At 46.0% G+C, this 24,712-nt stretch overlaps 1 protein-coding gene across 2 annotated transcripts; it reads left to right on the forward strand.

The window, feature by feature from the left end:
* The first annotated feature begins 3,152 nt into the window (after nt 1-3,152).
* Nucleotides 3,153-24,712, forward strand: TM2D3 (TM2 domain containing 3). 2 transcript variants are annotated; one of them, XM_004477896.3, is made up of 6 exons: nt 3,153-3,249; nt 3,808-3,900; nt 9,490-9,647; nt 14,342-14,516; nt 15,982-16,057; nt 19,377-24,712. In XM_004477896.3, the coding sequence occupies exons 1-6, from the start codon at nt 3,189-3,191 to the stop codon at nt 19,540-19,542; spliced, it is 729 nt and encodes a 242-aa protein (XP_004477953.1). In that variant the 5' UTR covers nt 3,153-3,188; the 3' UTR covers nt 19,543-24,712. The 2 variants fall into 2 exon arrangements, with proteins under 2 accessions (XP_004477953.1, XP_071070510.1); XM_071214409.1 differs by lacking the exon at nt 3,808-3,900 and having other exon boundaries at nt 3,169-3,249; nt 19,377-19,696.

The raw sequence follows: 24,712 nt of genomic DNA on the forward strand, positions 1-24,712 counted from the left end.
TGCCCCCACATTACACCTTTTTTTCCCTCTCCCTGCCCTCAGAACTTCAGTGGCCACTGCATCCATATCAATGATAAGAGTTCTTCCATTGCTAGAATAAAGATAAGTCTATAGTAGAGAAACGGTAAGTTCTACTCTTGTCCATCGTTCATTCCCCAGTCCTGAGGATTATGCTGTAATTTTTAAAACTAATATTTATTAGGGGCTTCTTGTGTGCCAGGCACTATTCTTTCCATGTTTGTCATCCATCAGATAAGCCAGTGAGAACTGGGAAACCGGAAGACCCGTGAGTCTTGTGGCAGGTGGATGGGAAGAAAGAACATGTCAGCAGCACATGCAGAGCGTACTGTGGTAGAAACAGGTGCAGGCTGCCATGTGGGCACACGGGGGCCTGGCTTGGGGTGCCTTTCCCCTCTCCAAGGCTGGCCTCCTGGAACGAGGCCATGCTGTGGACCCTCCTTTCCTGTCCCTCCCACTTGGAGCTTTAAAACTTGCTGGCTGGGACCTGCCTGTAGCTCTGGTTGAGCACCTGCTCGCCATGTACGGCATCCTGGGTGCAACCTCCGTACCTCCTAAAAAAAAAAAAAAAATTGCAGGCTCTATTGAGTGGCCTGCTCCTTCTACTCCTGGGCAAACGTTCTGGAGGCCACTGGCATTTCAGAGTTGGTGCAGCCTAAGGCAGGCCACAGGGCACCCCAGGCCAGCCCAGGGTCCAGGAACTCAGGGTGCATCCTTCAGAGCCTCTCTGTCACACCGTGGGGCCACTTCCCGTCGGGTGTAACCCACCAACACGCGCTCTGAGCCTCAGTCTCTTCATGTGTAAAAGAAGAACCTTTTTTGTATGAGGTTCAATGTGATGGTGTCATCAAAGCCTCCACACTGTACCTAGCGCACAGCAGCATTTTTTATTTCTAAAGATACATAACTGTAACTGAAGGTTGAGACATTATATAGATGCTTTTTAAATTAGCCAAAAGGGTTAATGTCCAAAATTACCGAAATGGGATAGACTGCACACTTTGTATGTGGCAGTTTCCAACCAAAGACCTGCCATTGTGATGATGACTCCAGGCAGATCTGACCTCTGCATGTGGGCATTTCTATTGGAAGGGTGACCCCCCACCTTCCTCTGTCTGACTTCTACATGAAAAGCCTTTGTTTTCAGAATCCCCCTCTCCTGTATGCCTTGATCTCTGATAATGGTTGTAGAGTTTGTGGTTCAGCCCCTTAATGTTTATTAATGAAAGAACTTGTGCAAACTCCACCCCAATTCCTTGTTAGCATCTTGGTGTTTTAAGTACTAGAATTTCTGCAGATCCGGGAGGCAATGTGGACCATGCGTCCTCCAGTGTTCCTTTGCTTGTGCAACCAAATAAACTCTTTCTTTTTGAAACCTGGTGTCTCAGGAATTGGCTCTAAAGATGATTGGAGCGGAGCGGGGGGAACCACTTTTGGGTATCATAACCAGACATGAAACGGTGGCCAGCTTCTCAGCTGTGTCTGCCTCACTCCAGGGGCGACCCACAGTCCTTGGTGGTGACCTTTCCCAGTTTCCAGCAGTGGAAGGATGGGTGAGAGCTGGCTGTAAACAGGGACCAACCCAGTTCTTTGGAAAGATTTCCTGGTGAGCCCTGGAAGAGGTGAACGGTGACCCCCTAGAGAAAAGCATCAAACCGCAATGAATGCCGCAGGGAGCCAGGTGTGCCTGCACCCTGGGCCGCTGGTAGCACCCCTGCCCGCCTCCAGCGCCTGATTCCTGTGCCCCGCCCTCGGCCCTGCCCACCCCTCGGCTCCACCCCCATACGTAGGCCCCGGCCCCGCCCACTCCCGGGCTCCGCCCCACAGATAGTCCTGCCCACTCCTGGGCTCCGCCCCACAGATAGGCTCCAGCCTGCCCACTCCTGGGCTCCGCCCCCATTCGTAGGCCCCGGCCCCGCCCACTCCCGGGCTCCGCCCCACAGATAGTCCTGCCCACTCCTGGGCTCCGCCCCACTCAGCTCCACCAAGCAGGCAATTTTTTAAATATAATAAAGCATTTTAAGATATCCTTAAAAAAAAAAAAACAAAAAACCCAAAGAAAATAGAATCGTCTGACACAGAGACTTCGTAGAAAAGATAGTCTTTCCTGCGACCTACAAGACGCGCCAGCCAGGTGAAGAGGGAAGGTACTATGAGGCGAGGTCGGAGAGCACCAAAATTGTTGAGGCTGAATGCAGAGTCTGAGGAAGACTCTTTGGCAAAGGCCCAAAAGAGGTGATACAGGGTGTGTCAGCCTTATCGATGAGGCTCGATTTTGTCCTGAAAGCCTCCAGTCCGGCCTCCTTCATTCCATTCATTCATCAGCACACGTTAAGCACCGACTCTATGTGAGCCCTCCCTAGGCACTGGAATACAACAGTGAGCAAAACAGCCTGGCTCTCAGAGCCTAAAGTCACACACACAATTACAAACTGTGATAATGCACTGAAAGAAACAGGGTGGCATTGATGTTTAACAAAGAAAGCTGATCTGGTTTTAGGGGTCAGGGATAAGTTCCCAGGGAAATTGACATTTGAACTGAGTAAAAAGAATGTGTAAGGAGTTAATTGAGAGAGGGGGAAGGGCGTTGTAGAGTGGCAAGGGTAGTGCCATAGGGAAAACTGAAACAGTCTTCCGACTCTACAGTGGGACGAGGCATGGCCCGTTCTAGAACTCCAGTGTGTCAATCCCGGTTAGGAAACAGAACAACTCTAAGTATTGAAGGAAGTGATGGGCCCTGCCTAGGCCGAATATTAGGACTGATTACTGGAACACCCAGAAGTGACCTACCTAGGGGGCTACTACCTATCAGGCTTCTCTGATGGGCGTCAGGAGGTTGAGTTTGAGGACAGACAGCTGAAGCTGCCGCCCCAGGACGGGGCTGGGATCAACTCCGCCCCGCCCCGGCCGCGCCCCTCGGGCCCACCCCGCGCCAGGCTTTGCCCCGCCCCTAGGGCCGCTCCGCTCGGGGCTAGGCTCCGCTCCTCCCCGCCGGCCCGCCCCCGGCGTGCCCCGCCCCCGGCGTGCCCCGCCCCTCCCACGGCTCACTCCGGGCCCGGCTAGGCCCCGCCCCTCCCACCAGCCCCGCCCCTCCCGCCGGCCCCGCCCCTCCCGCCGGCTCCGCCCCCGGCCCGCCGTGCCCCGGCCCCGGAAGTGCGCGCGCGGGCAAGATGGCGCGCCTGTGTCGCGTGCTGCTCTTCGTCTCCCAGTTCTACATCCTGTCCGGCGGCGGTGAGTTAAATGCCCGGGTCCACGCGGGAGCGGGGCTGAGGGAGCGGAGGGGCCCCGGGAGCTGCTCTGAGGCCGCCCCTCCGCTCCGGGACGCCCCGGGCTCGGCCCGGCAAGCGGAACCGGGTGCCGAGGCCCCGCTTTGTCCTCTAGTGGTCCAGAGCCCTGCGGCGCTGAGTCCTGTGGTTTTGTGGACAGTCTGGTCGTGCGGTTTTCCTGGGCAGTTACTGGCCTAGAATAGGCCCTGCGCGTTAATCACACAGCTCCATCACCTTTCCTTCTGCTCCTTTGTAGTTTGCTGCGCGCCCATTCCCAGCCCCGATCCGTGTTCTTCCCCTCTAGTTTTACCTTTTCCAGAATGTCATATAAATGGAATCAAACAGAATGTAGCCTTTTGAGTCTGGCTTCTTTCTCTTATAATACACAGGAGATCGGTACGTGTTGCCACACTTAAATTGGCTTTTAACTTACACTGAACCCTGCTCCACGTTTACTGTGTATAGTATGTCTTTATTAACTGGCATTTTCATATCCCAGGATAACATGTTTCTCTAATTGTAGGATCCTTAAATTTAGAGCATTCGCAGCCGCTGGCTCAGTCTGTAAAGGACCCAGGCCCAACACGTACATTTACAGGACATCCCAGGGCAGCAGGTACTACACATTTTCTATTCTAGTAAATGTATATATTTCTATCTAGTGGTTTTTCTCTTTTTAAATAAAATTTCTTATAGCATGTGAAATAAATGTCCATTTTCTAATGTTTTAACTATTGTATGTTAAATTACATGGACTCAGGGCAGGTTCACAGACATTTTCTATAGACAGTCCTGATATTTGAAATACCCTGGGACTTTCCTACTTCATTTCTTTTTCCAATCCCAGTCTTCATTCCCATCTTCTTCATGTTTCCATTGTTTTATCCACTTTATCCATCAAAAGAACCTGCAACCAATGCTTTCTTCCCTTTCGAAAATTTCCTCTTGAACCCTGTTCCTTATTTTGGAAATGATAAAAGAAAAATTTTTCCTGCACTTTAGAATCCCAGCTTTACGGAGCCATTCCCCAATAGGGCACCATCCTATTTAGAAAGTAAGGCGTTACACTTGAGAGGGTGGAAAGGGGAAGCTCCTATAGGGCAGGGAAGCTAGTGAGGAAATGGTCTGAGTAGCTAACAGTGTTTCATTTTACATAGGAACAGATACTCATTGATTCTGATAAGCTCTCTGCCCTGGATGCGAACTAGTGTGATCAGCAGGTGTTGCTTACAGCAACCCTGTAGGGTGTGTTCCTTTTTCTTGGAAAATATCTGCAGGTCACTTTTTTGTTCTCTGAACAATCCCATCTCAGAAAGGGGTCTTCTGCTGCAACGCCCAATGCCAGTGGTTGCTTTATTTTACTTTTTATGAGTTTTAAAGGGTCTGGCAAGGCTGTGCCAAATGGAAGGATCCCAGAGAGGGAGTCTAGGTGTCACTGCTCCTGGGACCCTGGGTTAACCATTCACTCCTTTGGGCTTTAGTTTTCTTGCCTTTAAGGGGATGGATTAGCTTGGACCTCTGATGTTATTTGCCTTTGTGATTCTAAATGTCCAGCCACAGTAGAAATGGGGACAGCAGAATAGAAAAAGGATTTTTCTTAGGGATTTTCAGTAGCACCTGTTTTAAAAGAGTATTCATGTGTTTGATCAGTGGAACCTTTGTCTCTATAGTTTCCTCCCTTTAGATTCCCATTATTTTATTTTATTTTGCTTTGTTTTGTTTTTTATTATATATTTTTAAATTTATTTCTCTCCCCTCCCCCCCCAGTTGTGTGCTCTCTGTGTCCAATCGTTGTGTGTTCTTCTGTGACCACTTCTATCCTAATCAATGACACTGGGAATCTGTGTTTCTTTTTGTTGCGTCATCTTGCTGTGTCAGCTCTCTGTGTGTGTGGTGCCATTCTTGGGGAGGCTGCACTTTCTTTTGCACTGGGCGGCTCTCCTTACAAGGCACACTCCTTGCGTGTGGGGCTCTCCTACATGGGGGATACCCCTGCGTGGCAGGGCACTCCTTGTGCGCATCAGCACTGTGCATGGGCCAGCTCCACATGGGTCAAGGAGGCCTGGGGTTTGAACCGAGGACCTCCCATGTGGTAGGCAGATGCCCTATCTATTGGGGCAAGTCCGCTTCCCAGATTCCCTTTATTTTAATGAATTGAAACTGGCAGAGTTCTTTTACTGATTTTTATTTGAATGTAAGAGATTACTAAAAGATAAGCAGCATACTTGAATTTAAGATGTAGAATATTTTATTGAGAAAGTAACAAGACTTCTGGCTCTTTTGGATATTTTTGAAATCCCATCTCCCTTTCCAAGAATCTTTGCAATTTTGATCCTCTCTTATCTTATGAAAATATGTTGTACACCAGGCTAGGCTGGCTGGGAAAATAGTTGCTAGTTACTGAACTGAACATGTTATTAATGTGAAGACAATTATTTTTAACTTTAGTATCATAAAACTGTAAATGTTATATTAGCACATTATGCCTTATTGAAGAACCAGTGTAGAATAATGAGTACCTGAGTTGGTACCCTGCTGTCCCATTGAATTGGAAATTGGAAGATTTGGGTCCTGGCTCCAGTTTTGCCACAGACTGCCTCTGTGATTTTGAACAAACCTTAACATCTTTAAGACTGAAATTTTCATTTTCTCAAATGGTAGATGTTTTTGAGCCCCTAACTTGTACTCAGCATTTTAAATACATTATGTATACATAAGCACCTTTAATTTTCACACGATTTTGGAGACTTTTTTTTTTAGTCAATAAACATTTAATGAATTAATGCAACTAATAATAGCAATTTAAAAACTTTTATTTGTTGAAGGTTTTTTCTTTATAAGTAATGAAATTTTGCTAATAGATTTATTATTTTTTATTTATTTTTTTTAAAGATTTATTTTTATTTATTTAATTCCCCTCCCCTCCCCCGGTTGTCTGTTTTTTCTGTGTCTTTTTGCAGCGTCTTGTTTCTTTGTCCGCTTCTGTTGTCGTCAGCGGCACGGGAAGTGTGGGCAGCGCCATTCCTCGGCAGGCTGCTCCCTCCTTCGCGCTGGGCGGCTCTCCTTATGGGTGCACTCCTTGCGTGTGGGGCTCCCCTACGCGGGGGACACCCCTGTGTAGCACGGCACTCCTTGCGCGCATCAGCGCTGCGCATGGGCCAGCTCCACACGGGTCAAGGAGGCCCGGGGCTTGAACCGTGGACCTCGCATGTGGTAGACGGCCGCCCTAACCACCGGGCCAAAGTCCGTTTCCCTAGATTTATTATTTACTTTTCAAATCAACACTGGAAGCTAGAGGCTTTAAAATTTTGAGATAAAATGATTTCCAACTGGAAGTTCTCTATCAAGTCCTGCTATTAATCAACATCAAGGTAGAATGCAATTATTTTAGACAAAGACTCAGAATTTTTGCATCTCATATATTCTTTCTTTGGAAACCACTCAAAGATGTATTTTAACAAAATGAGGGAATTAAATTTAAAAGTAAATCAATGGGACTCAGAAAACAGGAGAACCAACCAGAAGAGAAATAAGGAAAGTCCAGGATTATACGTGCAGCAGTCTTACAAAGGCCTCAGTCCAGGAGAACGGAGGGCTGCCAGAGGAAGGTCTTCAGGAAAGAAAAATAGAACTGATAGGTTGTACTTGAGGGTAAACAGATTGATATAAAGATAAGGAAAAAGCCTATTATTAACTCCAGGAAAAACAAAGGGATGCACAAAAAAGTAAGCTTGGTCATAGAACACTTCTTAAATTGGCATTGACCTCTGCTGACACAGATACTGTGCCAGAGACTTGGGGCCCTTTTTAAGTGAGGGGCTTGGCCATTGTGCTTTTGCCCCCAGTCACACAGCTGGCTGTTAGCAGAACCCTGCTTTAACTGCAGGTGTCTCCAGCTCCATCCTCTTGAGCTCTCCATTCCAGCACACTAGAGACCAAGCACTATGGTTTCTCATAATCCTAATCCTAAAATTAAATAATCTGTAGACTGTCCTTCCATCTAGCATCCATGTAGCAGTACCCCATTTAACCTTGATCTCCAGAGCACTGTCATGACTAATGAGGTCAGCTCACAGCCTCACAAAGGGTTTATTCCTGGAGGTACCGGCAGTACCTACTCATAGTTCCGTTTCCCTTATATCAGTCCCCAACCAAAAACAGTGTTGTGGTGAGGCTCATCTGTTTGGAAGGTTATTGGAACTACCACTCTGTCCTTTCTCTTGATGTTTAGTGTAGACTTAATCACACACTGTCGCCCCCTTTTGTGAGGTCTGTCCAAGGCAGAGTGATCTGGCACGACAGGGATAACCTGGAGTGTAGTTAGAGGGCTTGAGCGGCTGTGCGTGCAGGTTCCTGAGCTCATTCGCTGCCCAGGCCCAGTGTCTTACAGAACTACTGTGACCCGTGCGGCCCAGGGTCTTCCTTGTTTGTTTTATTTTTAATTTTTAGGAGGTATGGGGGATTGAACCTGGGACCTTGTGCATGTGAAGTGAGTGCTCAACCGCTGAGCTCCACCTGTGGTCTTTTTTACACACACGTTTGCGAATGTTACCAGTGATAAATGGATCCATCTGGCTTTTAAAAAAATTTTTAAGTCGGATTTATTGAGATAGAGATTAGATACAGTAAAATTCCCACTTTTTAATGTATAGTTCCGTGACTTTTCACAAATCCGTACAGTTGTGTAACCACCACCATAGTCGAGATCAAGAACGGTTCCAAAATCGTCCACATTTCCCTTCTGCTCCTTTGTAGTTAACTGTCCCCCCTCCCATTCCCAGCCCCTGATCTGTTTTTCACTCTCTAGTTTTACCTTTTTCCAGAATGTCTTACAAATGAAGTCAAATAAGATGTAGCCTTTTGAGTCTGGCCTCTTTCTCTTCTCATAATATGTGGGAGATCCGTACATGTTGCCACACTTTAAATCATAAACTAGGGTGTTGTTTTTTTTTTTAAGATTAATTTTGAAAATTTATTCCCCACACCCCTTGTTATTTGTGCTTGCTGTGTCCATTCGTTGTGGGCTTTCTGTGTCTGCTCATCTTCTCTTAAGGAGGCACCGGGAACTGAACCTGGGACTGCCCACTGGGAGAGAGGTGCTCAACTGCTTGAGCCACCTCCGCTTCCTGCTTTGTTGTGTGTCTCATTGTGTTACCTCTGTGTCTCCTTGTTACATCATCTGTTGCATCAGCTTGCTGTGCCAACCTGTCACTCCAGCTCACTGTCGTGCTTGTCTTCTCCAGGAGGCACCTGGAACCAAACCCAGGACCTCCCATGTGGTAGGCGGACACCCAGCAGCTTGAGCCACGTGTGCTTCCCTTAAATTCGGGTTTTAACTTATAGTGAACCCTGCTTTGTGTTTACTGTGTATAGTGTGTATTTATAAAGACTCTCCAGATGTCTGCTTGACATCTCAACTTCACTCATTATGTGGCTTCTCAAACTTAACGTGTCCAAAATGGAACTCCTTTTTCACCCACCCCCTATAACAGTCAATCAACAAAAAAGCATCCTGTTTCTCCCTGAATTTTGCTTGAGCCCAAGTCCTGATTCATTGTTTCCCCTCACTCCTCTAGCCCATTGCAGATCTTAACAGTCACCCATAGAACACATGTGGAATCCACTTGTGCCACCGCCCTAACCAGGCCCCTGTTGTCTTTTCTGTGGGGATGGTTTAACTGAGTGCTGCCCCATAGAGGTACATGTGGATCGGTTACGTCTCACCCACTTAGACTGCAGCCCAGACTCCTCACTTCCCTGCTCAGCCCCATGTGACTGCCTGCCGCCCCGTTCTCCAGCACCACTGGCTGCCTGAGCATCTTTGGAACTCTCTCCTGCCTAAAGCCCTTCATTCCTCTTCGTCCCTGGGCCTAGAACACTCTTTGCCTAGGTTGTTGCTTCTTATTGTTCAGTTTTTTTGTTCTTTATGAAATAAAGTTCCAGAGTTTTGAATCTCAGGTCTCACCAGCTTTCAGCAGACATACAGTCTGTTTCCAGTTACACAGTCCCTAGCTGGGTTTGAGCAAGCGCTGGCCTCTTTCTTTGCTAGTCAGCTGTCACGTGTCTGATCTCAGCATGGACAGTCACCCCTGTGTGTGTATCTCGTTGCTAATGATCGTGTATCTTAGCCTTAGAAAATGATTGCACCCCTCTGTTATTCTCTTCAGTATTACAAGAAAATAAACTGCTCTCTCACCTCTCGCAGAAAGCACCGAAATCCCGCCATATGTGATGAAATGTCCAAGCAATGGTTTATGTAGCAGACTTCCTGCAGACTGCATGGCGTGCAGGATGAACTCCTCCTGTGTCTATGGGAAACCTGTCACCTTTGACTGCACGGTCAGGCCTTCCGTGACCTGTGTGGTAAGTACACCTTCTTGCTCTGCACAAATTCTTCATCACCCACAAGTTAAAAGTAGTGTAGACTTGACGATTGGGGGGATATTCTGAGAGAAAGTGCTCTGCATTTTGTCGATAATATTTTAGGGAAAAAGCCAACTATACCAGAAGACTAAAGCTTCCATTTTAAAGTAAGATTTGGTTGCAAGGGTTCAGATGGCAATTTTTTGACATGAGGATAAGTTGGAGTAATTAACAGATTTCTTACAGAAAATTGGAAATAGAAAAAGATGCATTAGCCGTTTGCCCATTAAAAATGATCCCGTTAGAATATTCGCGGCTGCATCTCCTCCTGGAATTCTGGCATGAGCAGGAAGGAACCCAGAAAGGCTTTCCTAGGTGGTGCTTCTTCCAGCATGCTCTGGGGTGTCTGCTTCTGCTAGAACCACCCGCTTGAGGCCGCTGAATCCAGGCCGCCCCGCCCCTGCACCTTCAGCAGGTGGGCCATGGTACTACAGCACTTTCCGTTGTGGGGATATATGCCCTGGCACCTGGCTTTGCCATAGCTAGTGTGCAGCTGTCCTTCGTTACTTGAACCCGTACCTTGTTACCTGCCTTGGAACGTGGTCTGCAAAAGGGAAAGAAGATTCCATGCCATCTCCGTGTCTGAATTTTTAGTTTTTGCAAATTTAACTATTTGACATTTTCATACATTGCTTCACCCTTTATGGAAAATGATGCTTAGTTGCAAGGTGGTCATGACGATCGCCCTTGAAGGAGGAGTCTTTGCTGCTGTGTCTAATGTAGCATTCTCCGCATTGGCAATGGCTGAACCCTTTCTTGGGAGCCTTAATCTTCTGTCTCACAGGCCTAGCTCCTAGTTAGGTCCTCAGTGAACAGAGAGGAAATGGGTCTGAGGGCAACTTTCCTGTTATGAAGTCCCCTTTGTTTTTTGCAGCAGCTACTTGATGTTTGTCTCCCAAAGCTGGTTACTGAGTGAGGCGTAGTCATCAGTCTCTTCCTTCTTTAAGTTTCCAAAGACAAGTAAAGTTTCATTTAGTGGAAGACAGGCAGCAGACGGGAAAACTAGGATAGAGAGAAGTTACAAAGCTGGGGGAGGTTCTGAACTTCTGGGCTTCGCCCTGTGGGTTGGAGTCTTCCTCCTGCCCCTGGAGTATTCATCTCACCCACTTCCCTTCCTAGGAGTAATGGTGAGTCCTGGAAAGAATGGGAGTCTGCTGTCCTTGGGTGTGTGATGGGAAGGCTGCCCCAGGAGAGCCCCAGGGATAAGCCTCTCTCAAAAGCAGGAACAGTCCCTTAAGGGAGTGGGCTGTCTGGAGGTGGGGCCAGCCAGGAGGTGGGGCCAGGCAGGAGACGGGGCCAGGCAGGAGGCGGGGCCATAGGGCCAGACAGGAGGCGGGACCAGACAGGAGGTGGGACCATGGGGCCAGGCAGGAGGTGGGGCCATAGGGCCAGGCAGGAGGCGGGGCCATGCAGGAGGTGGGACCATGGGGCCAGGCAGGAGGTGGGGCCATGCAGGAGGTAGGACCCTGGGGCCAGGCAGGAGGCGGGGCCATGCAGGGGGTGGGACGATGGGGCCAGGCAGGAGGTGGGGCCATGCAGGAGGTAGGACCCTGGGGCCAGGCAGGAGGCGGGGCCATGCAGGAGGTGGGACCATGGGGCCAGGCAGGAGGTGGGGACATGCAGGAGGTAGGACCCTGGGGCCAGGCAGGAGGCGGGGCCAGGGCAGAAGGTAGGAAAGGCAGGAGGCTGCTCTTGTCCCTCTTTCCTCCTGGCCCAGTGAGGGTCTGCAGGGGCTCTCCTTGGTAGGTAGTTACGTGTCAGAAGGAAGTGATCTGCGACTGTCCCAGGCACACACAAATGCATGTGTTCTCTCTCATTTGTGTGTCCATGCACACATCCCTCTCCTCTCCTTATTTTGAATTTAAAATAAATGGAGAAAATAAACTCGTCCAATCCTGCTCCATTCCTACTACCTAAGGACTCCCTGGCCAAGGAATTCTCATCTGGGATACTACGGCCAAAGAAGTTATTTTGATAACTGCTCTGTCAAACATATAAGTAGAAATTAGAAATAAAAAATCCTGTGATCTTTTCCGTATGGGATAGCTGTAGTTCAGATTGCCGCGGTTGGTGTCTGCTGGAAATGTGGGTCAGTTCCCTCACCTGTGTGAAATGGGTGCAGTTTCTTCTAGTGAATTCTGTGTCTTTAGTCATGACAGCTCTTGTGCAGAGGGAGAAGTAACAAATCATTTTACCATAGATTGTCAGCTTTACAAGGGGTCTGTCCTTTTCTGGTGGGGAGAAGGTAGATTCAGTAAATGTTGGTTTGCCTGGATAGCTATCTAGAAAACATTTAAGGTGGATTCCTTCTCTTGTCCAAAATAAATTCCAGAGAGCTCAAAACTGAATGTGAAAAATGAAGCCATAAAGTACTAAAAAAAACAGTTAAAAAATATATAATTTCAAAGCAAGAATGAAATAAAGTTTAGAAGCCATAAAATATAGACTTGACATAGTAGATTACTGAAAATTAGAGATTTCTGCCTGGCCTAAAAATTGTAAATTCAAAAGACAAACTAGGGAAAAGTATTTCTAACGTGACAATGCACTAATATCCATAGTATAAATATCAGTAGGAAAAAAATGATAGTCCTTTAGAAAAGTGAGTTTAGGGCTTAATACAAATGGACTTTCAACATATGAAGATTATTGGGAAACCGACTTTGGCCCAGTGGTTAGGACGTCGGTCTACCACATGGGAGGTCCGCGGTTCAAGCCCCGGGCCTCCTTGACCCGTGTGGAGCTGGCCCATGCGCAGTGCTGATGCGCGCAAGGAGTGCCGTGCTACACAGGGGAGCCCCACGCGCAAGGAGTGCACCCATAAGGAGAGCCGCCCAGCGCGAAGGAGGGAGCAGCCTGCCGAGGAATGGCGCCGCCCACACTTCCCTTGCCGCTGACAACAACAGAAGCGGACAAAGAAACAAGACGCAGCAAAAAGACACAGAAAATAGACAACTGGGGGAGGGGAGGGGAATTAAATAAATAAAAATAAATCTTAAAAAATATATATATATATATGAAGAATATGTTTAATTTTTCTCATAATTAAATAAAAATTAATACTTTTTATCCTATCACATTCACACACAAAAAAACCCAAACAGTTTAATAACATTCTGGGTGATAAAGGTATAAGGACACACATGCTTGTATTCGTTGTTATTGGGAAGGCAGACTGGCAGCTTCTTGGAGCAGTTTGTCATTATCTGTCAAATTGACAAATCCAGTCTTAGGCTTAGCAATTCGGTATCTAGGAATTTTTGCACACAGATGCATATACTTATGTTTGTAAAGATATTCTTTGCAGCCCTGCTCATCAAGGCAGAAGGTTTGAAACAAGCTGAATGTCCAAGGAGGACTGTTTAGATTACGGTTCATCCATGTAATGGAATGAATACACTGCCGCCGTTTAAAAGAACTAGGCAGCCCTGGAGATGTTGGTAGTGAGAATATTAAGTGAAAAAAGTAAGCATCAGTGGAAAAAGTTAAATTAAAAGATAAAAGATGTAACATGTGCTGTAAACCTGAGTGATGGTGGAATGGACCTCCCTGGAAGCACAGGGAGTCCTGGGAGCAGAGCTTGGCAACTGGGAGGGCAGTGGCTGCTGGAGGACAGATTTACCTAGTTTAAAACAAATAATGACGAAAAATATGCAGATGTTTTAAAACCATGTTTCCTTACTTAGTTTTGAACACCATCCATAAAAAGTTTTTCATTGGTCAAAAAGATTAATAAATATGATAATCCCAGATATGGTTCTGTGACCATTTACAAATATTTTTGAAAACTATGTAGTACAGTATACTTACCAAAGTAAAAAGAATACTAAATACTTTCAGTATAATTCCTCTTACTTTAATGTATAGATATATACATAGAAAATAACTGAAAGAAGTTTAAAAGTGTCATCTTTGGTGAGGTTGCAGGTTTTTTGCTGTATTTTCGAAATGTATGCCATACAAAGAATATGTGCTATTTTTATAAACAGAAAACAGAATCACTTCTCAAGTTGAAATGGAAAATGCTCGTTTCAAAAGCTCAGGGCCTACAGGGCACACACTCCCCGAGCCTCTCCGTGTCCTCTGGTTTCTCAGAGTCGAGAGTGGTTGTGCCAGCGCTGCCTGTGGGATGGTCGGCACTTGGGGTGCTTGCAGCAGGGAAAGCCCTGAGTCCCTGGAGCAGGTGGAGGTGTTGGGAGGTTTGGAGGCGTGAAGCAGGCGGCGTGTCCTGCCTGTGGGAGTATCAGGCTCCTGTGGGGACCGAACAGACACACCCGCCTGTTCGCTCTGTGACTGTGGCTTTACGAAATGAATTTCCCTTTTCCGTGTTACGAAAGTATACATGCTCATTATTGAAAATGTAGCTAAGCAGAAATGATAAAATAATCTTTACCATCCTGAAATCACCTTTGTTAACATTTTGACGGGAATTTAGGTGGATTTTTTTCTTGGGTTTATGTATTTGGGTGTATATTTTTATGATTGTTGAATCGTACCGTACACCCCCATTTTGTATACATACTGTTTTGTTACCACTTTCTACTAGGTCAGAAATACAAGTGTTTTAGAGCTTTGTGCCATGGGACTGTCATTTTATTGACACACTTAACAGTTCTGTATACTTTGATATATAGGATCAGGACTCCAACGACCAAAAGAACTTTGTCATCAACATGACTTGCAGATTTTGCTGGCAGCTTCCAGAAACAGATTACGAGTGCTCCAATTCCACTAGCTGCATGGCAGTGTCCTGTCCGCGGCAGCGGTACACTGCCAACTGCACCGTGCGGGACCACGTCCACTGCTTAGGTGAGTCGCAGTTCAAGTACATTGTTTCAGAAAGTTAGCAAGCAAAATCTTTTTCCTATTTATGTTTACTTAAGGAACTTTAATCTGAAATTTGAGAATTAAATTTAAATTATTTGATCGGAAACATTAATCAGCGGTCTTTTAGTTATGCCAAACCTCATTAATAAACCTTGTAAACGAAAAAAAAATCCAAAAAACAGTCATCCAGAAAATTTGTGGCTCTATTATCTGTAATATTTGATAAAAGAAAAAATAGGTAAGGGATAAAGCATAATGTAGGCTAATTGAGTTTTACGCAAACTAATGACTTGGTGCCGATGCCACTGCAGCCGCCGGGGCTTCTCCGTGGCTCGCTTGCTCCGTGTCTCGCTTGCTCCGTGTCTTCTTGACCCTCCCACGGCTCCCCCTCCCTTTTGTAAGCCTCTCTGCCCCCTCCTTTCCTTATTTTTTATATTTCTGTCACATATGTATGTAATAAAAGGTAGTACAATATACTATTCAATTGTCTCTGTTTTAGATCTATGTAAAATGATGCCAGGCTGTTTGTGGTGAACTGGACCTTCCTTTATTCTTCTGAATATTATGGTTCTAATTTTGATCCATGTGACTTTGCTTATTTATTTTTTGTTTCATAGTTTATCTGTCCTCCTAGGTATTCTGGTTATTTATAGTTGTTGTTTTTTCTGTTACAGGCTTTGTTGCTCTTAAAATTTTTGTGCATATCTCCTGGTTACACATGTGCAATAATTTTCTAGCCTATATTCTCCAGTATGTGTTATTTTCCAAAATGGTTTTGTCAGTTTACGTTTCTACCAGTAGTACATAATAAGTGCTTGATGATATAAATCCTCCAATACTTGCCATCCTTAAGTTTTGTCTTTTTCTTAAAGATTTCTAGGAATTCTTTGATGTTTTGGGATACTGATTCTTTGGTGTTCCACGATCCTCTCCAGGTTATAACTTTTTTGTTTGTTTGGGCTTTTTGCACTTTTTATGGTGTCTTTTGACAAACAGAATTATTGAATTGATTGAGTTGAAGCTGGTAGTTTTTCATAGCCTATTTTTTTTTACTTTTTAAGAAATCTTTTCCTACCCCAGGTTCATAAAGAAAATTTCTTTTCTTTTAAAAGTGTTCAGGTGGGCCTTTCACGCTGAGGTGTATAATCCATGTGGAATTGTTTGGGTGCGTGTGCGAGGTAGGGGCTCAGCTTCACTCTTTCCCGCCCGCTGGCTCGTGGTCTTAGCACTCTTTCCTGCCATCTGCAGGCACCTCCGCTGCACGTGCAGTGTGTGTCTGCCTGGTTTGCCTCTGGGTCTGCTCTTCTCCTCCTGTTCCATGACAGTCACACTGTCTGGTTTACTCCACTTTATCCTAGGTCCTTGTACCTGGAATTATAAGGCCCTTAGTTACAGTTAGTCTGTTAGAGTATTTTTATACCAAAGTTTTTTTCTTTCTCTTTTTCAGGTAACCGCACTTTTCCCAAAATGCTATACTGCAATTGGACTGGAGGTTATAAATGGTCTACTGCTCTGGCTCTGAGGTAAGTTTCATTCCTAATATGTTACCAAGATGCCATTTGGGTTTCTTTGGGGTCAGTGGAATCTTCCATACATAGAGCTTAGCCAGGCTCAGATCTACCACTTATGTCATGGACTTTCCAGGAGACATAGCTGCAGAGAGAATTGTGGGTTTACAGAACAATCATGCATAAAATACAGGATTGCCTTTTACCATCCTGTTATTAACAACTTGCCTTGGTGAGGAACGTTTCTTGTAACTGACAACAGCACATTTTTGTAATTGTGTATTGACTGTGGTCCATGGTTTAACTTAGGGCTACTGTTTGTGTGGTGTAGGTCCATGGGTTTTTTTCCTTTTGCCACATACACAGTCCATACCTTAGTGGAATTTGATGGTGGGAATGCTCACTTTTCTCCCAAGAGGCCTTCATGTTCTAGAGAAGACTTAACTGAGTCGTATGTATAGATTGTTGGGACCAGGTGGGGTTCCCTGCCCTACACATGAACCAGTAAATTCTCCAGTCTACCAAAGACTGTTTAAAATACAGGCATACCTTGTTTTGTTGCACTTCATTTAATTGTGCTTCGCAGATACTGATTTACTACACATTGAAGGCAAGACTGTTGGTGCCGTTTTCCCAACTACGTGTGCTCACTTTGTGTCTCTATATGACGTTTTGGTAATTCTTGTGATATTTCGAGCTTTTCTGTTGTGTTATGTTGACATGTGATTGGTGGTCTTCGATGATGCTTTGCTGTCTTGGGGGTGCCGCTGTGCCCACAGATGCCACCGACTTAACTGATAAGTGTGTGCTCTAACGGCTCCAGCGACCACCGTCCCCCCTCGCGTCCTCTCCTGTTTCCTGAGAAAATGATCTTAAATCAGGCCGCTTAGTAACCCTGCAGTGGCCTCTGAGTGTCCAAGTGAAAGGAAGAATCACACGTCTCTCACTTCAAGCCAAACGCTAGAAATCGTTAGTCTTTGAGGAAGGTGTGCCAAAAGCTGGGGTGGCCGAAAGCTGGCCCTTTGCGCCAAACAGCCAAGTTGTGACCGCAAAGGGAAGGTTCTTGAAGGCAGTTAACAGCGCTCCTCCAGCGAGCCCACGAGTGATAAGAAAGTGAAACAGCCTCGCTGCCGATGTGGAGAACGTGTCAGTGGTCTGAGGAGAAGATCCCGCTGGCCACAGCGTTCCCGTAAGCCACAGCCTAAGCCAGGAAAGGCCCTGACTTTCTTCTGTTCTGTGAAGGCTGAGAGAGGTGAGCAAGCTGCAGAGGAAAAGTTTGAAGCTAGCAGAGGCTGGTTCATGCGGCTTATGGAAAGAAGCCGTCTCTATAACGTAAAAGCACAAGGAGAAGCAGCAGGTGCTGCTCTGGAAGCAGCAATGAGTTACCCAGAAGTTCTAGCCAAGATGCGGCAAACTTCTTTGTTGTCTTATTTTAAGAAATTGCCACAGCCACCCTATGCTTTGCTTCCACCACCGTGATCAGTCAGCAGCTGTCAACGTGGAGGGAGGCCCGAGCCTCCCCCAGGAAATGATCACAGCTCGCTGACGGCTTATGGATGGTTAGCGTTTTTTAGCAATAAAATATTTTAAAACTTCAGGTATGTATGTTGGTTTACTAGACATGCTATTATACACTTTATGATAGACAGTCTAATGTAAACATAACTTTTATATGACTGGAAAACCAAAAGATTTGTGTCTCACTTTATTCGCTATTCGCTTTCTTTTGTTAGGCCAGAACTGAGGCAGCAGTATCTCTGAGATATGCCTGTAGGATAGGATTATGGTGTTTTAGTAAGTTTCTTATTTAAAAAAATACACGATTGATGTTGAAATCCTAGAAAAGAAAAAAAATCTCTTAATTTCACCATCCCAAGTTAATTATGGACCTATCATTTTTACATAAAAATGTACTTTATTTCTTAAAACTTTTAAATAGTTTTTAAAAATTGTACCAATTCTTATCCCACCTAAAGAGAGGGCAGGTGAAGAGCTGGTTAAACAGTTGATTAAAAAGTTATGCCACTAGAGGGTGGAGGGTGTAGCTCAGTGGTTGAGCACCTGCTTCTCTGATTTTTAAAAAAGGTTTTGCCACCTGGCGTTGAAGGCTTGGAGCTGGGCTGGTATTGTGAGTCTGCGTGTCCTAGAGCTGTTGGGGCCAGATCCTTCCTTGTCGCGGGGTCTGTCCTGCGTGTAGTAGGACGTTTAGCACCCCTGGACCCTGCCCAGTCGAAGCCGGCAGCCTCCCCCTGCACTCTTCCCCGCAGTGACCCTGGGAGAGAACCACTGCGCTGGGGTTTGGGCTTGGGAAAGAGAGGGGCTGCCTGGCAGAAAGGTGTATCTGGCCAGTAAAAGAGGAATCCAGGATGGGACATCAGACCTAAAAAAATGGGAATCGGTAACTAGCTGCAGCTGTTTCAGCAGTGGTCCATATTAAAACTCATAACTGATTCTTTAAAATAAAGATTCCATGGGGAAATCATCTTAGATTTACAGAAAAGTGGCAGCGATGATAGAGTTCTGGTACCCCTTACCTACCTCCCTGTTTTGCACTTTCCACTACCATGTTCCACTGAACCTCTGACTTCGAAACAGCAGCAGGAGTTTTATCCTTAGAGGCCAACAATTTTTTAAAAACTGTTCACTGTAAATGATAAGGTCCAGGGTTTGCTTCAAGGAATTGAAAAGTGTATTAGTCAGCCACGGGGTGCTGCTGCAAAATACCAGAATTTGGTTGGTTTTTATAAAGGGTATTTATTTGGGGTAGGAGCTTACAGATATCAGGCCATAAGCATAAGTTACTTCCCTCACCAAAGTCTGTTTGGAGCAAGATGGCTGCCGACGTCTGTGAAGTTCAGGCTTCCTGGGTTCCCATGTTCCTGGGTCTTGCTTCTCTCTGGGTTCAAGGTTCCTCTCTTCCTGGGGCTGGCTTCTCTTTCCTCTGTGAGCTGACTTCCCAGGGCTCCAGCTTAAGGCTTCAGCATCAGACTCCAACATCAAAGCTCCAACATCAGAAACCCTCGCATCAAAAGCTCCAACTCTGCCTTTTGCTGTGCCTTTTATCTGTGAGTCCCCACCCTTTGGTGGGTGGGGCCCAGTCAAAGCCCTAGTCATAACTCAGTCATGCCCAGCTACAGATCAGATTATAAGCATAATCCAGTATTTCTTTTTGGAATTCATCAATTATATCAAACTGCTGCAGGCAGGGAGGGAGGGTCTGGACAAATTGGATTGACTATATATGATCACTGGTAATGGGTATCTCTTTAGGTTTGTGTAAGTTTGCAATATGTATTTTTTCCACAATAAAAACTTAAGACGTTTCCTGTTGCAGCATCACCCTGGGTGGATTTGGAGCGGATCGTTTCTACCTGGGCCAGTGGCGAGAAGGATTGGGCAAGCTCTTTAGCTTTGGTGGCCTGGGGATATGGACGCTAATAGATGTCTTGCTCATTGGAGTTGGCTACGTTGGGCCAGCAGATGGCTCTTTGTACATTTAACTGTGGTTATGTGCATCAGAGGAGCAGTGCTGAGAAAAGGTCCTTTTGTCTGTAGAGAGCGACATAATGCGTAGTGGTGTGTTTGTATATTTTTAATGTACAGCATCTGTACTTTGCCTGCCTTGATTAAGGTAAATAAATGAATTGAACCATGTTTATTTGAAATTTATTTTTAATTTGCCTGATTTTTTTTTCTGTGAAAAAATTTAAATTTTTACTTAGTTGAAGCTAAAAGAACAAATTCCACAATGATTGGAATCCATTCAGTTCTTGTAACTTTAGTTCTGTGTTGCTTATGTCAAAGTGCATAGCTTATACCTCAGGCCTGAATATGATCTGCCGTGACAAGCTTTTCCACTGTGGTTGCAGAAACTGTGAAGAGTTTTAATTCTTTTAACTAAATAAAAGTACCTATACTTCAGCTATCTGTAAGTTTCACAGTGTGGTATCGATGTACTCTGATTAAACAACTGTTTCAAATAAACTGCACAACTTTTGTGTCTAGTCCTGTGGTTTAGATTTTATTAGTATGTATTAGAAATGTAAAGGGTTTTAAGAGTACTGAGAAATTAATTAAATTGCAAAATACTACAGAAATATTGTAGACTTGTTTCCTGTATGTTTTCTGAATTTAAATATAATCTTGAGTAATCATGACCATTTTTATTAAGAAGTAAAATGTTCGATTTTTCAAGGCATGACTCCTTTCCAACAGATATATCCATAATTGGCTGGTTTACTGACACAGTGAAAGTGTTAGAAAATGTGGTTCAGGGTGGTAAAATGCTTTTGAGTTTTAATAGATCTGTTGTAGACCTTTTATTAAAAAGAAAAGCACTCAACCCAAAATGGGCTTTACTCAAGGTTTTAAAAACAAATATCTGCATATATTAATAGCCAGAAGACTATTAGGCAGCCTATCAGATCTAGATGTTATAAAGTATCTTTTGAGAATATATCCTCAAAGCTCATGGGGCAAAACTATTTTTGTCACCAAGTTGTGCATTGTGTGGGCTCCCTGGGGGGCACCGTGCTCTCTTCTGATGACATGTTTGGGTATCGTCCAGTAACTCTTCCAGCTCTGGCCACGGGGTGTGCATCCCCGCTCTACCCACTCTATTTCCTGACGCTGTTCCCACAACTTGTCACTGTGTGGGCAGTGTTTCCGGACAAGAGTAGCCCATTTTCCTTGTACTGTCCTCCAGGACAAACTTCTGCTTTCCTGGGCGAGGGGCGCAGGCCTTTCTTTAGCAGAGGGCCTGATACTGCAAGGAAAGGGAACAGCCCTTTGCTAATGACGACAGGCGTCCCTGAATCACCTCCGAATTTACCTCGGAAAAGAGGATCTGGCGTTTCCTGTGGCGCTGCCCGGGTGACGGTGGGAAGCGGCTGGCTGTGTGGGCCATGTCTGCCTTGACAGCTGACCGCCTGTGGGGCCTGAGTTAGCCGTGAAGCTCCTGTGACTGGGAGGTGAGATCGGAAAGAATCCATGAACTTCCCAACAAGGGTTCAGCCTTTGGGACCAGAAGGATGTACACAAGCCAAGGATGCTTCATGGGAAGAGCTTTCAAATTCAGCTTAACAAATGTATGAACGATGAGCTCAAACTTGGCCCCTGTTCCAACACAACTCCTGAAGGAGGGGCCGTGAGACCAGAATGCACCGGAGAGAATCAGACTTAAGCTCTGTTGGGACTTAGGAACACGAGACACTGATGGCAGCTGGTCAAAGAATGAATGAAGGCAGCTCTACGCTCCTCAAAGAGAGGGAAGATGAGGGGTGACGTGAGGGTGGCGCGGACACTCCACAGGTACGAGGACCGTTCCTGCTGCCCCTGACGACGTGCAGGGGGCCGGAGATGTTCCCGCTGTGCTCGCAGGCGGGAGGTTCACAAGGGCGCCGGCTGCTTTGGGGAGTCAGCGCTTACGGCCCGTCTCTGCGTTCTTTACGCTCTGGGGAGGGTTGCTAACTGTTAACTTATGTGTAGGTCACACAGCGGCTACAGGCTGAGGGCTCGGGGGGCCTGGGTGCCCATGGTCCACCCCCACGTAGCAGCCTACGTTGGCCTAGGACAAGCATCACATCCACCTTCCACAGCAGCAGTATAAAAGACAACAGCTAAAGACGTTAGGTTTTTCAGTGACAGTTGCAGCACCACCTGGCACGAAAACAGCCAATGGGTAGAACCACCAGGGGGTGTGCATTACCCTAGTTCTAGCCTTGATAATAAAATCACACAACTCGGAGTATCCACCCCTATCACGGATCCCCTCGTCGTTCCAAGCAGACGGGCGATGCGATCTAGGGTGACAGACTCAGCCGTTAACCACCCTAAGCCATCATGTGCAGCGTATCCTAAAGAGGCCGAGCTTAGTCACCCGTTCCTTACGAGGGAAAATATAATTGAGAGTTTCGTCAAAAGACGGCAGCTGAGTCTTAAATGAGAAGGTCTTGTTCCAAGCTTGTCGATGGTGGTTTTCTGCCTGCCAGCACGGCGTTCCACGCTGTCCAATTTGCCAAGGAAGTCCAGTAGCACCTGAGGATGGCAAGTCTGCAAACCCAGCATTGGGTCTGATTGTGGACAGGGGTTCCTGCTGAAACCCACTGTAGAAAGGTGTGGGCTGGGGCACTATGGGCAAAAGGAAACATGTTTATGGGGAACAATACGGGATCTGACCATATACAGGCGACATTTCCATGGGTGGATAACAAAGTGCCAGGGAGGGGAGTCCTGTGAGGACACCTCCAATAGCATACATTTCCCCCCTCTGAATTCTCTGAGTTTTCTTTGGTGTCTTCAAAAACTAGTTTAGGCACAAGGAGAGTCCAGATAGACACACCTAGGGCCCCAATTATTATGGCTTTAATCTCTGTACTAACGTGCCTCAACTTCCCCTCAGTAAGGTTTACGCCCTTACTCTTGAGGGGGCGCTGACGGGTGATGGTCCTTCCGAGCTGCCTCCTGCTGGTGAGGGGCAGGAGGCCCCACCTGACAAGGGGTAGGTAAACCCTCTGGCTTTTCTGTTGAGGTTGAGGGAAGACGTGCTTGGCACCGGTGGGAACAGGATGAAATCCCCGCATGACTAATACCTTGTTCTGGAAGGCGTTCATTTTGGAAGAAATAAATTTGTTAGAATTTTGAAGATACGTGGACCTCCTACAAGGATAAAGAAAATGGTAGTGCATGATCCCACAAGGGGCCAGCCCTGATGTACTGACCAGGGGAAGGAGAAAGGGCAGGTGCCGCCAGAGGCTGCGTCCTCCCGACGCTGACGGGCTTGATCTTGACTGTTCGCATGTTGGCGCTGTCTAGGAAACTGCCACCCCCAGTTCCCAGCCGTGGTTATGCCTAGGCCAGCTAGGAGAGGGATGAGAAGAGGGACTGCCCTAAACAAACTCAAAGGACAGAATAAGCAGCAGCAAGATAAGCACATGGCAAGCAAAATATAGTGCTTAAGAAAGCCATTCTTTTATATGCTCATTCATTAACTACTTAGAAAATGAGTTACATTTACCAAGACTCTTAGCATGTTCAATATTCCTCTCCTTATGATCTAGAATAGAGGAGATATTATCATATTCATCAGGTATATAGGTACTAATCTATGCACAGTTTCCTCTCTGAGCGCAGTTAATCAATCCAAGATCCAGGCTTGCAATACCATATGTGTTGCCTCTTCATGGCAGCAGCCCATAATGCCAGTTGTGACTGTTTAGGTTTAACTCACATTACTCTGGTAATTATGACTCCACTTGCTATGTCCTTCACAGCCAGCATGCTGCAGCACAACTGTCCCTAGAGAGAGGTTCCCGTGTTTCACTGGCCTGGTGCTTAGTGGCTTTTGGCACGATGAAACAGAGCCAGACTTCCTAAAAGATGGTGTACTAGCAAGATACGGGACTCTTCTCTCCCGGAAAAATAGCTAAAGGACAGGCCTGGAAAAAAGTCTTCAAGGGTTTAGGACACCAGGCGAAGGCTGGACACTGCCCAGAAGAGAGAGACAAAGGACGGAAATTGCTATGACAAAACTGTGAGTTATACCAGCGGCTGCTGCCGGCACCCTCCCCTGCATTAAAGACACTTTAGAACTCTCAGGCCTCTGGGCCACTACAGACAAAGGGCTCCAGGGACCCACCACCCCAGGAAAGAGGAGAGAGGGACACAGCCTAAGGCTGCCTCAGCTTTACCCACAAATTTGGTTTGCTGTGGCCAGGAGCCCTTCTAGGTTGGGTCGGGCTGCACCATTGTTTGCCTTGGGAGCCAGCAAGGGACTAAAGAGATCTGACCCTCACAGAGGGGAGTGGAATTATCTCCTACCTGGGAAAAAGAAGGGGGTTGCCAGAGAAGGCTGGAGAACTGTCTGTGAGAAGGTTTGAATTACAAGGCTCTTAGTCTCCAGGCAGGATCCTCTCTATCACATTTATTCCATCCATGTTGCAGCAAACACACTTTGACCAGGACTGAACCAAGAGGGCTGCCCAAGGAGCGCCATCTGCTGACAGACCAAGGAAGTGCAATTGAGCAAAGTAAAAGTAAATAAGAGGCTTTTTCTGACCTTTACATCTGCCCTCCCCAGGGCCCTAGGAAGCAGGTCTGTAGCCAATTACTGGGTCCAGAGCCCAGTTTTGAGCAATTAGCAGGGACAATCCTAATGATCCAGGTTGAACCAAGAATCAAAGAGCAGCAGTAACACACAGCCTCCCATCACAAAATCCCTATGAAAGAGAAATTGAGCATCTGAGTTAACTACCATGCTAATAAGATGGCTAGACATCAGCAAAAAATTATGAGCCATACTAAGAAAATGGAAGACATCACCCAAGAAAAGGAATGTATCAAAGTCCCAGAAGAGACAAAGGATTTGAGAAAACTAATTAACAAGATGCAAACAAATTTCCAAAATCAAATTAATGAGTTGAAAGGCAATATGGCTAAAGAGATAAATAACATTAAGAAGACATTATAAAATTGATTTGTTGAAAAGAAGACATAGAGCAAGCACAAAAAAGAATTTGAAGTCCTGAACAGAAAAGTAACAGAGCTATGGGAATGAAAGACACAATAAGTGAGATTAAAAACACATTAGAAGCATACAACAGCATACTCACAATGGTGGTAGAAAGAATAATTGATACCAAAGACAGAACAGCCAAAATCAAATTGAGAAAA

This window comes from Dasypus novemcinctus, chromosome 3, assembly GCF_030445035.2.
Source record: "Dasypus novemcinctus isolate mDasNov1 chromosome 3, mDasNov1.1.hap2, whole genome shotgun sequence".
Lineage (NCBI taxonomy): Eukaryota > Metazoa > Chordata > Mammalia > Cingulata > Dasypodidae > Dasypus > Dasypus novemcinctus.